This window comes from Muntiacus reevesi, chromosome 9 (assembly GCF_963930625.1).
Source record: "Muntiacus reevesi chromosome 9, mMunRee1.1, whole genome shotgun sequence".
NCBI classification, from domain to species: domain Eukaryota; kingdom Metazoa; phylum Chordata; class Mammalia; order Artiodactyla; family Cervidae; genus Muntiacus; species Muntiacus reevesi.
The window spans coordinates 13,516,939-13,531,611 of record NC_089257.1 but is presented as its reverse complement, the minus strand read 5'-3'; the positions used below and the strand labels follow the sequence as shown (position 1 = coordinate 13,531,611).

The following is a 14,673-nucleotide window of genomic DNA, read 5'->3' as shown; positions in this document are numbered from 1 at the left end:
CACCCTCACCTTCTCCCACAAGGTCCAAAAGACTGTTCTATACATCTGTGTCTCTTTTACTGTCTCGCATATAGGGTCATCATTACCATCTTTCTAAATCCCATATATATGTGTTAGTATACTGTATTGGTGTTTTTCTTTCTGTCTAACTTCACTCTGTATAATAGGCTCCAGTTTCATCCACCTCATTAGAACTAATTCAAATGCATTCTTTATAATGGCCGAGTAATATTCCATGGTGTATATGTACCACAGCTTCCTTATCCATTTGTCTGCTGATGGGCATCTAGGTTGCTTCCATGTCCTGGCTATTATAAACAGTGCCGCGATGAACATTGGGGTGCACGTGTCTCTTTCAGATCTGGTTTCCTCAGGGTGTATGCCCAGGAGTGGGATTGCTGGGTCATATGGCAGTTCTATTTCCAGTTTTTTAAGGAATCTCCAAACTCTTCTCCATAGCGGCTGTACTAGCTTGCATTCCCACCAACAGTGTAAGATGGTTCCCTTTTCTCCACACCCTCTCCAGCATTTATTGCTTGTAGACTTTTGGATAGCAGTCATTCTGACTGCCGTGTAATGGTACCTCGTTGTGGTTTTGATTTGCATTTCTCTGATAATGAGTGATGTTGAGCATCTTTTCATGTGTTTGTTAGCCATCTGTATGTTTTCTTTGGAGAAATGTCTGCTTAGTTCTTTGACCCATTTTTTGATTGGGTTGTTTATTTTTCTGGAATTAAGCTGCAGGAGCTGCTTGTATATATTTTTGAGGTTAATTCTTTGTCAGTTGCTTCGTTTGCTATTATTTTCTCCCATTTTAAAGGCTTTTCACCTTGCTTATAGTTTCCTTTGTTGTGCAAAAGCTTTTAAGTTTAATTAGGTCCCATTTTTTTATTTTTGCTTTTATTTCCATTACCCTGAGAGGTGGGTCATAGAGGATCCTCTGTGATTTATGTCAGAGAGTGTTTTGCCTATGTTTTCTCTAGGAGTTTTATAGTTTCTGGTCTTACATTTAGATCTTTAATCCATTTTGAGTTTATTTGTGTATTTGACACCATCTTCTTAAAGGACAAAGTGGATCATTAAGATTGCAGATAAATTTACCTATACACCTGGTGTGCTGCAATCCATGGGGTCATGCAGTCAGACACAACTGAGCCACTGAACTGAACTGAACTGATACACCTACACACACCACAGACAACCCTGTCTCATTTGAAAGCAGTAAGACTGCGTTTTAAAGACCTGGACTGTAAGCTTGTAGCTGAAACTTTTGAAAGGATGATACATCCCAGTGTAATAGTTCCTAACACACTAATGGAGGAAGAGCATGTGAGGTGAGACAAGTAAATGAGTAAACCTCTCTTGGCTTCAGTTTGCTTCTGTAAAATGGGCGGAATAGGGCTTCCAGTTGTCTCCATGGTAAAGAATTGGCTTGTCAAAGCAGGAGGCACAGGTTCAATCTCTGGGTCAGGAAGATCCCTTGGAGAAGGGAATGGCTACCCACTCCAGTATTCTTGCCTGGGAAATCCCACGGACAGAGAAGCCTGGTGGGCTGCAGTCCATGGGGTTGCAAAAGAGCTCGACATGATTTAACAACTAAACAACAGCAACAAAATGGGATTAATGATAATGGAACCACCAGCTTAGTACATGACAAAATCAGATGAAACAAAGATGCTTGACAGATAATATTAATAAAAGTTTCAATTAATGTAAATATATGTATCAGATGTATAGATCTAGAGCTTTGGGATCTACCCATATGATTTTCTATTGAAATTTAATAAAAGATGCTTACCCTTCTAGTTTCAAATGGCTCCTCAAGTCTTGAGACATAAAAAGAAACATTTCCTTCATGTTCAAGGAAAGCTATGAGTCATGAAGATACTTTATAAAATAAGAGCAAATAAAGAATAATTTCAAAGTTTCTGGCTTAATTTTTGTGTGAAAAAAAAAGAAATAGTTTGTGAGTTATCATTATCTCTTTTTCTAGGTGTTTCCTCTTGCTGATTTTTGAAAATTAATAGAAAATTCAACCCTGATTCTTAAACTTCCCCAACTCTCCCTGCCATGCATGTATCTAAGTATATCTGTTCCTTACTGGCTAGACCATAGGCTATGCAAAAACAAGGTTTCTGACATGAAGGTCATATGAAAAAATCAATTTCATCCAAGTAACTTATCTGAATAATGTTTAAAAATTAATAATAAGACACTGGAAGCATATACTCTTCAATAAATAAACTAGGGGCTTATTGTTGATATTCTTCCCATTGGCTATTCTGAAACTGTGAGTATGAATATACAAGTCTTGGCAAAGTATTTTAAAAAGTTGTCAAAATGCCTATTTTCTAGGCCATTTTTGTCAATAATCTGCAAAATTTGCTAATTTACTTTCACAATTTGCAGCATGTATAATCCTTCCTGTATATGTATGTAATCGTCACTTTCTTGGTATCATGGACAGCCTAAGTTACTCTCTTCTTCATCAGACTCCTCATGGCATTTTTCACCTCTGTGTTTCTCACTGTGTAAATGATAGGGTTTAACATGGGTGTGAGGATTGCAAAGAACACAGACACCCACTTGTCCACAGGGTACGTGGCCACAGGACGCGTGTAGGTGAACACACAAGGCACAAAAAAGAGCGCCACTACTGTAAAGTGGGCGCCACGTGTAGAGAGGGCTCTGCGCCGTCCTTCAGAGCCATGGGATTTCAGGGAGCTCAGGATGGCTATGTAGGAGATGAGCAGCAGGGAGAAAATGAGCAAGCACATGCCCCCGCTGTTGGCCGCCACCACCACTCCCAGCCTGTAGGTGTCGCTGCAGGCAAGCTCCAACAGCGAGAAGAAATCACACCTGAAGTGGTCGATGACGTTGGGACCACAGAAGGTCAAGTCCATGGTGAGAAGGATCTGGACTGAGGCATGCAGGACCCCCCCGACCCAGGCCGCCACCACCAGGAGCTGGCAGAGCCCCTGCCGCATGACGGCCGTGTAGTGCAGAGGCTTGCAGATGGCCACGTAGCGGTCGTAGGCCATGGCGGTGAGGATGATGATCTCTGATGCTGCCAGGAAGTGCTCCAAAAAGACCTGAGTCAGGCAGGCACCCCAGGAGATGGTTCTCCTCTGGAACAGCAGGTCAGTGATCAGTTTAGGCGTGGTGACTGAGGTGAAGGAGGCATCTAATAAAGCCAAGTAAGTGAGAAAGAAGTACATGGGAGCAGAAAGTGTAGGGCTGAGGGAGATGGTGATGACAATGAGCAGATTGGACAGAACAGTGAATAAAAAAATGAACAGAAAGACAATGAAGAGTATTTTCTGCAAGTGTGGATTCTGTGTGAGTCCCAGGAGAACAAATTCAGTCACATTGTTGGGAGGCCTGAGGACATCCATTCAGCAAGGAACAGCTTCCTGGGGCCTGACTTACCTACAAAGGAACAAAGAATCATACTCATTAGTCACCAAAGAATTGTGTTCTGACGTTTACAACAAAATAGTGCAATCACTGTAACTGTGGAGTATGCCCTTGACACTTTGTCCCAGTACTTGTTTCAATTTTTCCTTATTTCCTCCATAAAGCTTTCCATCTCTTCAGATACCTAGCACCAGTCACCTGTAAACCACCTGTAGGGCAAATTTGATGTGTAATTTACTGAAAAAACACTGGACTGTCTAATTGAGATCTGAATTCTCCTTCTTGTTCTGACCCCAATGGACTTTGCTGCATCATCTCAGTTCTTCAGGCCCTTCACTGTGTCCGTGAGATTACAAATCGTAATTCTCAGATGCGTTTTACAGGCTGAGAACTGCTGTACATACATAAGAGTTATTCCTTTTTCCGTGATGGAATTTCAGTTTGACATCTCGACTCCTAACTTTGGAAAGAAAAAACATGATCAAGAAATCAGGGAGTTTAGGGAAATAGATAGAAGTCCTTGGTGAAACATCCTCTCTGGTACCTATCAGAACACATAAACTGCTCAGCTGTGTTTCCTCACTGTCCCACTAGAATGCCTGGAATAATGTCCGCAGTGCCTGAAACCGATCAGATGATGAGTAAACGTTTGGTATTAAATTGTCATTCTCCAAAAGTAAAGAAATGCTTGCTTCACCGAAGCATAAACTCAGCAGAAGTTCAAACGCCCTTGTCCTCCAGCTCTGTCGATCTACAATCTCTACTGTGTGAGAAACTGGAAGGGAAGCTGCACTCCAGTTTAGAGTTTCTGTATCATGCATCGAACCTGGACTAAAATAAATAAGCTAATTAATAACAAAAAAGAGTTTCTGAACACTCTCCAGAGTCAGCATGGAAATATTCAAATGTCTCTAGAAAAGTGTATGTTATGAATCATTTTACTTTAAAGATAATTTGTGTATATGTTAATTGATTATTTTATTTTTCAAAATTCTGCTCCACATATAATTTAATATACATATTCTGCATATTCATTGCTTCAGAGTGTGTGTGTGTGTGTGTGAGTTGCTCAGTTGTGTCCGACTCTTTGCAACCCCACGGACTGTAACCTGCCAGACCTCAGGCTCCTCTGTCCATGATAGTCTCCAGGCAAGAATACTAAAGTGAGTCGCCATCCCCTTCTCCAGGGGATCTTCCCAAACCAGGGATTGAACCCAGGTCTCCTGCATTGCAAGCAGATTCTTTACCAGTTGAGCCACCAGAGAAACCCATAACTTAGTTTTAGTTAAAAAAAAAAACAAACAAACTCAATTCATACAGGTGTTCAACACACAAAGATCTTTCAAGTAAAGGAAATACTTTCAAGTTCTGTAAATAAAAATTAATATGAAGAACAGGAATAATTTGCTAGAGAGACAGGTAATGCACCATACATATACGTGTATATGCACCGACTACCACAAACACATAAAATCCATTACTTGCTATTTATTCCTACAAGTTCACTCAGTCAACAAACATTTACTGGACACTTACTATGTATTTAATGCATGCTTATTCATACAAGTAATAAATGGTGCTGCTATTAAACGCCCTTAGTGCCTGACCCACCATACCAAAGAGCGGCGGCTCGCCCGTCCACAGCAGGAACGACCTTCCGGGTCCTTTATGTCTCTGCTCCGTGCATCCCCATGCCGTCTTCTCCCATCTTCCGACAGCATCCACCATTCCTGCTTACACGACAGTGCGTGACTAACACAACAAGAAATTTGCGGTTTTAAATTTGACAGGGACAAGAGAAATAGACGCAATTAAATATATTTCATAAAGCATATCTTTTCAAAGATAAGTGGATAAAAAACTGTATTTTTGATTATCTAAGGTGAAACATTTATGCATACGTGGAAACAAAATGCACCGTTGTTACAGCATTTCCTCCTTCTTTAGCGGGATCCCCCAGCAGATAAAGAGGGTAGTGTAAATAAAGTAAGAATTAAACACAGTTTATGAAGTATTTTAGAAACAACTATAAAAAAAATGTAAATTACTTTTTTTTTCATTTTTTCTTTAGCTCTGCGATACTTCTTTTAGGAATAAACCCTAATGTAAAATATTTTTAAAAGAGAAAAATCACTATGTACAATTTTGTCCAGTACTATTAATAAGAACTGTGGAAAATTTAGAAACAGCTTGGAATGTTCAACACTGGGGAATAAGATAATTAAAATTCCTTTTAATTCTACATCTCTTTGAATAACATATAGTACATCTTTTTGAATAATATATACTTTTAAAGAGTGATGCTTTTAAAAATTGTGCAATGTCATAAAAACTTCTAAAGTTGTAATATTAAGTGAGGGAAATTTTGGATGCATATTTGACTTACAAATTTATTCTAACTTATGTAATTGCAGCTAATTATATTATTAATTCAATTAATTTAAATATATGAAAGGAGAAAGTGTTAGTCACTCCATTATGTCCAACTCTTTGCAACCCCATGGACTGTAGCCTTCCAGGCTCTTCTGTCCATGGAATTCTCCAGACAAGAATACTGGAATGGGTAGCCATTCCTTTCTGCAGGGGATGTTCCCTACTCAGACATCGCATTCATGTCTCCTCCATTAGCAGGCAGATTCTTTACCCTCTGAGCCAGCAGGGAAGCCCATTTAAGTATATATCAATAAGAAATAAACAACCCCAAAATATTCTTAGTTCTAAATTGGTAGTATTATAGCTGAGTCTACCTTTCTTGTTATTTTGTATGCTGAAGAAGGGATTTAAATCTAAGGTAAACTTAGATGAGGGTTGATTGTATGATTTGTAATATGTATATAAAACTGAGAATGTATGATTATATGATTTCTAAAAAAATAATCTCACCTATGAAAGTGTCTGACATACCTCCATGGCTAGGCCCCAGGCAGCTGTTAGTTGCTCAGGAAAGAAGTAAAACCTACAAGATAAAAATGTCAGCCAACTCAGCTGCAGTAAGTGTCTCTTGATTTATAATCGTAACTTTGTAGAAGCCCTAACAGCACTACCATATATCCTATTTGTTGGCAAAATCTATGAAATTTATTCGCTGTGACTAATTGGAACTCATGGGTATTTCCCTATCATTAACAGGTCTTGCCAAAAAACCAATTATTTTAAATAAGGTGACAACATCAGAGAGGAACTTTTACAGTGCTCCTCTCTAATTTTAAACTTCATCCATAAGTCTATATGAAAACAAAACATCATCTCAAAAGAGAAAAAGTTGACCACTTATAAACTTGGATTGTGTGTGTGTGTGTGTTCAGTGGTGTCTGACACTTTGTGATCCCCATGGACTACAGCCTGCCAGGGACCAAAACTGTACCACTTGCATCTGCTTCATTGTCAGGCAAATTCTTTACCACAGGGTAACCTGGGAAGCCATAAACTGGATATTTGATAATAAATGAGCTTAAGTATGGAGTCTGAATATTTGATACCATATAAATTAAACACTTAGATATGTGTTTTATTTTTAATTTTTATTTTGATATTTTATTTTTAATTGATCTACTGTCATGTTAACCACAATTTATAAATATTGTTTCCATATGTATGTTAAGTGAAAATTATGAACCCCTTTGTAACATTAGCACCTCATAATAGAAAAAGTTTATAGTACTTCCTCAAAATGCTTATTTATTGTGCCAATTCTGTAATTAGATTAACATGTTTATGATGACAGTAATTCCATTCTTCAGTTATATTGAAAAATGGTAAAATGCATTTTACATTTAAATTTAGTCCTATAATATCTTTATGGAATATTAAAAATGAGCAATGACATAAACACAGTTTATAACAAGGAAGCATGAAAAAGTGAATAGGAACACCATTTACCAAGGAAAGGTGAAGAATCACATCATTAAATCCTGGGTCAGGACTTTTGTCTTTAAATTATGTTTTACAACTAAACAGACATGACATGTTTATGCTACCGCCAGCTTTAAGACTCTTTGCAATTATCTATGAAAAGAAATAAATGCCAAAGTTTGAAATTATTTTGTAAATACATTGAATTCACTGAATTCAATGTATTGATATTCCTATATATAGCTACACTTACTCAAAATATTCAAATATGCTTTCTTTAAAGAGAAACATAAATTGGACATAACTGTCGATGGGTTCCAGAGAATATAATCACTGTGAGCAGCATGCATCTTGAAGGAAAACTGATTATGAGAACTGAAACCATATGACTAAATCTATTAATAGGTTGGCTGGATATTTTATTATTATGGTTCTGCAATAATATTTGTGAAGGCGGAGGCCAAAAACAGTTTGAATGAGGATTTGAACCTATCTAAAGAACTATGATAAATATGGATTTTGCTGAAATATTATGAAAGTACCTTGAACTCTTCTTTCAGCTCTGAAATTAAAGCGTGAGATTAGAGAATTAGCATGCACTGAAAAAGTCATCATTCTGAACCTCATAGTAGACTGAAATCTACTCACTGCGGTCCATTAAGGGGTCACCCAGTTTCCACTTAAATAGCTAACATACTGGGCAAAGAGATTGTCTTAGAACCCCTAGGTCTGTTTAGCCCAGCTCCAAAAACCCTAGAGAAGCATAAAAGGGAAAGAGGGTGGAAAGTGAAAGTGCTAGGCACTCAGGCATGTCTGATTCTTACAGCCCCATGAACTGTAGTCCCCAGGCTGCTCTGTTTATGGAATTCTCCAGGCAAAAATACTGAAGTGGGTTACCATTCCCTTTTCCAGGGGATCTTCCTGACCCAGGGATCAAACTCAGGTCTCCCACACTGCAAGCAGATTCTTTACCATCTGAGTCACGTGGAATTAGGTCTAAATCAGTGAAGATTGCTCATGAAAATAATTTTTCAAAAGAAGAGTTTTTGGAGCTATTCCAGAAAAGATTGTCTCCAGAATACAAATCCAAAAACAGTGGTTTAAAACCCTAGAGAAATAGCAACACAGATTCTCAAACTTGAAGGGTAAACTAGAATGAAAACAAAAAATGTTATGTATGGATCATATCATAGTTCATCAGAAAATAGTTGAGGTATGTTTTGATGTTTGACAGTTTCAGGGACTAATTTTACAAAACCCAGCACCTACCAGAATAATCTTATGGGCAACTTCATGCATTTCAGTAGATAGAGAAACATGTTCTCAAAACGCTAAAGCACTCATGACAGAGCTCACGTTTTATTGTTGTTGTTCAGTCACTAAGTCATGTCCGACTTTTTGTGATCCCATGGTGTTAGCCCAAACCAAAATCCTTTGATCCCAGAAGGGCATCTAGGTTGTTTACCAGAAATTGAAAAGTTCTGGGCTGTGGCTTCGTAAATCTTTCAATGTTCCTTGAAATTGAAATAGAAGCAAATATGACAATATGCATATATGACAATATTTGCTGAGCACCGAAGAATTGATGGTTTTGAACTGTGGTGTTGGAGAAGACTCTTGAGAGTCCCTTGGACTGTAAGGAGATCCAACCAGTCCATCCTAAAGGTGATCAGTCCTGGGTGTTCACTGGAAGGACTGATGCTGAAACTGAAATTCCAATACTTTGGCCACCTCATGCGAAGAGTTGACTCATTGGAAAAGACCCTGACGCTGGGAGGGATTGGGGGCAGGAGGAGAAGGGGATGACAGAGAATAAGGTGGTTGGATGGTATCACCCACTCGATGGACATGAGTTTGGGTAAACTCTGGGAGTTGGTGATGGACAGGGAGACCTGGCATGCTGCGATTCATAGGGTCGCAAAGACTCGGACATGACTGAGCGACTGAACTGAACTGAACTGAATGACATTTTTTAACCCTCATCCTCCAGCCCTTGGCAATCAACATTCTTCTCACTGCATCTGAGTTTGTTTTTGTTTTCTTTTTTTAGTTTCACGTATAAGTGAGATCATAGAGTACTTGTCTTTCTATTTCTGCTTATTTCACTTGGCATAGTGTCATTAAAGTTCCTTTATGTTTTCACAAATTTCAGAATTCCCTTCTTTTATATTGCTAAATGAAAGTCTTTTATATATATACATGTGTATATATATACATATATATATATATATATCATATTTCTTTTATCCATTCTTTTTTTTTTGAGGGGGGGCAAGAGTACTGGAGTGAGTTCCCATTCCCTTCTCCAGGAAAAGCTTCCCACTCAGAGATCAAACCCAGGTCGTCTGCATTGTAGACAGACACTTTACCATCTGAGCCACCAGGGAAGTCTATACACACACACACACACACACACACGATATATATATATATATATATATATATATATATATATATATATATATATATATCATATTTCTTTTATCCATTCATCTTTCAATGTTCACTTAGTTGTATCCAGATCTTGGCTACGGTGAATAATGCTGCAATGAACATGGGAGTAGAGATGACCTTTCAGATTCCTGATTTCATATTCTTGAATATGTACTCAAAAGCATGATTGCATAATACAATGGTTTTGTTTTTAATTGCCTGAAAACCCTCCCTAATGTTCACTGTAGTGACTGAAAAAATTATATTCCCATTAATAGCATAGTTCCATTTTTCTCTACATCCTCACCAAACTTTTTTTGTCTCATATAGATCTCATCCTAACAGATGAAAGGCGATCTCCTTTTGTCTTATGAGTTGCATTTCTCTGATGATTAGTGATGTCGAGCACCTTCACATGTTCCTCTGGCCATTCTTATATTTTCATTGGAGAAATATCTATTCAGTTCCTTTCCCATTTATTTTTTTATTTTTTTTCCATTTATTTTTATTAGTAGGAGGCTAATTACTTTACAATATTGTAGTGGTTTTTGCCATACATTGACATAAATCAGCCATGGATTTACATGTATTCCCCATTCCGATCCCCCCTCCCACCTCCCTCCCCACCCCATCCCTCTGGGTCTTCCCAGTGCACCAGGCCCGAGCACTTGTCTCATGCATCCAACCTGGGCTGGTGATCTGTTTCACCCTTGATAATATACATGTTTCGATGCTGTTCTCTCAAAACATCCCACCCTGGTTCGATTTCTGGGTCAGGAAGATCCCCTGGAGAAGGGTTAGACTTCCCACTCCAGTATTCTTGGGCTTCCCTTGTGACTCAGCTGGTAAAGAATCCACCTGCAATCCAGGAGACCTGGGTTCAATCCCAGGGTTAGGAAGATCCCCTGGAGAAGGGAAAGCCTAAGCATATTCAGCAATGACATGCTAAACATGTTTTTATGGAAATTTTCAAACTTTACAAAATGACCCTAAAATTCAGAGGATAAGGGAAATTTGAGAGAGGAGATGGAGAAGAGGAGAAGGTGCCCCAGAACTGAACATCTTAGATGGTGCAAAACATCACTTACTAAGTAGAAACTTTTCAAGCTATGTGAAACGAACATTATGTTGACAGACTATTTTACCTCTTTAGGGAAAATAGACTTACGTCTTTGCCCATGACAAATGAAAATAAATTCTAGATGGATTAAAATATAAAGTGTTTTGGGACTTTCCTGGTGGCTCGGCTGGTAAAGAATCTGTCTGCAATGCGGGAAAGATCTGGGTTCAATTCCTGAGTTGGGAAGATCTGCTGGAGAAGGGAACAGCTACCAACTCCAGTATTCTGGCCTGGAGAATTCCGTGGGCTACATTCCACGGGTTCACAAAGAGTCAGACATGACTTTCACTTTCATAAAGTGTTTTTAAAAGTTATTTTCAAAAAACTGGTTAAAGCGTATGAAATCACTTGAAGGAAATGGAATTTTTCAAAAGTAATATGGCAATAGAAATGTAAAAGCAAAAAATATTAAAATAACACATTTATTTTAAAACACTCATAATTATAACAGTTGAAAAATTAAGATTCGGTTTTATTCTACATAAAATTTCATTCCTTTAGATTATTTTTATAAACATGACCTTGTTATTAAATTTAAATCTTTGAAACATTCTTCTTCAATCTTAAGATGTTAAGCAACAGAAACAAAATGATGTATAAATAATCTTGCAGATAGAAAAATTGTATCTATACTTCAAATATTAATAAGTATGTTTGTGTGTGGAGGAATTTATATTTTTAATTATTTTTTCTGAAATCTGTAATGTAATAAACCCTATTAATTCTGAAAAATATTGCATTATTTTAGAGAGAAATATGGTAAAATCTTCCCCTAATCTAATAAATTGACAGTGTTAACTATATAGCTTAACTCATCATATAGAACATAAATCTATAGTCTCAAAGAAACATTTTTTACCCCAAAACTATATGTACTTCCCCCAAGAAATCATGGAAATCATAAAAATGCATTTCAAACAAATACGTATTTTGAACTAGGAAATTTTGAAAATATTAAAGCATATTTTGATCATTCAAATTATTCAATAAGAGATGTTATTCATCATACCCAAGTTATTTAGCCTGAGAAGATACTACAGTTAAAAAATCACATGTTGTTTTCTGAGAAGAGCAATTTTTCATTGAAAATAGGTGACATATTTCCCTACTGCCTCATTTTCGTCTTCTGATCCATAGCTTTTTCATGGCATTTTGCATCTCTCCATTTCTCAGCGTATAGATCAGAGGGTTCAACATTGGGGTGACGATGGTGTAAAACACTGCCAAGTATTTATCAATGGGTAAGGTGGAAGGAGGTCTCACATACAGAAAAATACAGGGCACGAAGAAGAGGACCACCACAGTGACGTGGGAGCCACAGGTGGACAAGGCTCTGCGCCTCCCTTCCTGACTGAGATCCTTCAGGGAGCGCAGGATGACCCCGTAGGAGAGGAGCAAGAGCGTGAAGAGGACCACGCAGATGGCCCCATCATTAGCCAGCACCGTGAAGCCAATGATGCGGATGTCAGTGCGGGCCAGGTTTAACAAGGGGTACATGTCACAGATGAAGTGGTCAATGACATTGGGGCCACAGAAGGGGAGACTGTAAACAAAGAGAATATGAGCGATAGCATGTACAAACCCCTCAGTCCAGGCTAACAGCAGTAACAGAACACAGACCCGTTGATTCATCATTGTCATATAATGCAAAGGCTTGCAGATGGCCACGCAGCGGTCATAGGCCATGACTACCAGGAGTAAAATCTCAGCACCACCAAATAAGTGCTCCGTAAAAAGCTGGGTCATGCATGCTTGGAATGAAATGGTTTTCTTCGCGCAGAATAAGTCTATAATCATATTTGGGGTGACTGTAGTAGAATAAACAGCATCCATAAATGATAAGTTGTCAAGAAAGAAGTACGTGGGGATGCCAAGCGTTCGGCTGCACACCACGGTCAGGACAATGAGGAAGTTGCCCGCCATGGTCACGATGTAGATGAGCAAGAAGATGACAGATAGTATCTTCTGACCCTGGGGGCTCTGAGTGAGCCCCAAGAGGACAAACTCAGTTACATTGTTCCTTTGTTCCATAGGTCTTTCTGCATCTTTTATTCAGAGTTCAGGACGACGTTTCCTATCAATATAATTCTTATGACTGACTTCCTGACTTGTCATGATAATTTGTTCATTCATTCAACAAATGAGCAGTATGGTTCTTATACTTTCAGATATTATTAATAAGATCAAGGCTTATTAAAACATCATCATTAATCTCAAAATCTTGCACACTAATAGAGAGGCAATTAATTAGTGACATTTGTGGGAAAAGGATGCATCATTAAATAAATGAGGTGTCACTATTAGCTTTCCATCTGGAAGCTAATTATTGTACATATAGCTAATATCTATTAAAAATTTTTAAAAATTGATTAAAAGTTTAATAAAAATGTAAAGCAAGATTTACTTTATATTTACTATCCATTTCATAAAGGAGGTACACTTCTTCATTCTAGGGTTGAAAGAATATTCTTAACCAATCCTTGAAATCTCAAATAGGTTTTTTGACAATTTCATGGTTTTTAAGGATCTAGGAAATGATACCAAGACAGCAATAGATGAAATGTTCGAAGAAAGGCTTACATATTGGATGATACAGAGAGTTATCATCTAATGAAGAAAAGATAAACATAAAAGTATGAAGTGTGGAATAAAATATCAACAAAAAATTAATATAAGACTGCTTCTAAATGGCCAACAAATATGATAGGAGGCCTAAACCCACCTGTGAACAAAAAAATAGGACTTTAAGTCACTGTTTACTTATTACAGTATTTGTTCGAATTCTCGAGGGTCACTCAGTCAAGGTCTATAGATGTTACCTCATCTTTTAATTAACACACAATGTTAGAGAACATACAAATTAAAACTATTATCAGAGTTATATGTCTCTACCCATGGAACTATCCCAAGATCATTACCTTTGAAATTAATTTCTAAGGATATTTTATCTTCAAGTAGGTAACTTTATTCCAAATCATTAGTAATGAAATTATTCAAAAGAAGTATTACAGAATAGAATCAATCTATTGAGTCAACATATTTAATAATCATAAAGGTGTTCTAACATGACTTATTATGAAAAGCACAAAGGAAAACTCTAAAAGACTGAATTCTAACCCCATCCTGGGCTTCCCTGAAGGCTCAGTGGGCAAAGAATCAGCCTTCTATGCAGGAGACACAGGAGATGCGGGTTCAGTCTCCAGGTCAGGAAGATCCCTCTGAGGAGGAAATGGCAACCCACTCCAGTATTCTTGCCTAGAAAATCCCATGGACAGAGGAGCCTGGTGGGCTACAATCTGAAGGGTCCCAAAGAGTTGGACACGACTGAGCAAGTAAGAAATCTATTAGCCTCCAACTAATAAAAATAAGTGAAAAAAAAAAGAAGAAAGCTCACCTCACCAACATACTCTTACAAAATTGAAAAAGACTCGTTCAGAATTTTGTTTCTAAATATGCTTCTAAAATATTTGTTTCTAAATGTGCTTCTAAAATATTTGTTTCTAAAAAATGCTACCTTCTATGAAGAAAGCTGTTCAATCCATGTTCTGGGCCCTGGTTCCTTCTTGCTTGTCCTTCATGCACTGATGCTGTCTCTGGTAATGCAGAGAGTGAGATTCATGCAGCCTCACAGCGCCTTGAACTGCTTCCTGTGACCAATGCTTTACATGATTGCAGAAAATCAAAATCATCTTAGTTATTTCTTAAAAATTACTTTTCAAATTACTGAGATTTTCGAAATGAATATGAATGTCTGTTTCCTAAGGAACTCTGAATCTTGATTGTGAACAGAAACTCAGAATGTTCACTGTTGGCTGGATTTGTCCTGATAACAAACGAATATTAAATCAGTG

The 14,673-nt window shown here is 37.7% G+C and overlaps 2 protein-coding genes across 2 annotated transcripts; both read right to left on the bottom strand.

Annotated features, from left to right (window-relative positions):
• Positions 1-2,468: 2,468 nt before the first annotated feature.
• On the bottom strand, positions 2,469-3,395 carry LOC136174308 (olfactory receptor 4C3D-like). The gene has a single exon (XM_065944376.1). The coding sequence runs from the start codon at positions 3,393-3,395 to the stop codon at positions 2,469-2,471; it is 927 nt and encodes a 308-aa protein (XP_065800448.1).
• Positions 3,396-4,007: 612 nt separating this feature from the next.
• LOC136175693 (putative olfactory receptor 4A4) lies at positions 4,008-12,853 on the bottom strand. The gene is made up of 5 exons (XM_065945938.1): positions 11,958-12,853; positions 11,537-11,599; positions 6,322-6,373; positions 5,034-5,147; positions 4,008-4,262 (listed from the first exon to the last, which is right to left on the bottom strand). Exons 1-5 carry the CDS (start codon positions 12,851-12,853, stop codon positions 4,008-4,010), a joined length of 1,380 nt encoding a protein of 459 aa, XP_065802010.1.
• Positions 12,854-14,673: the final 1,820 nt, after the last annotated feature.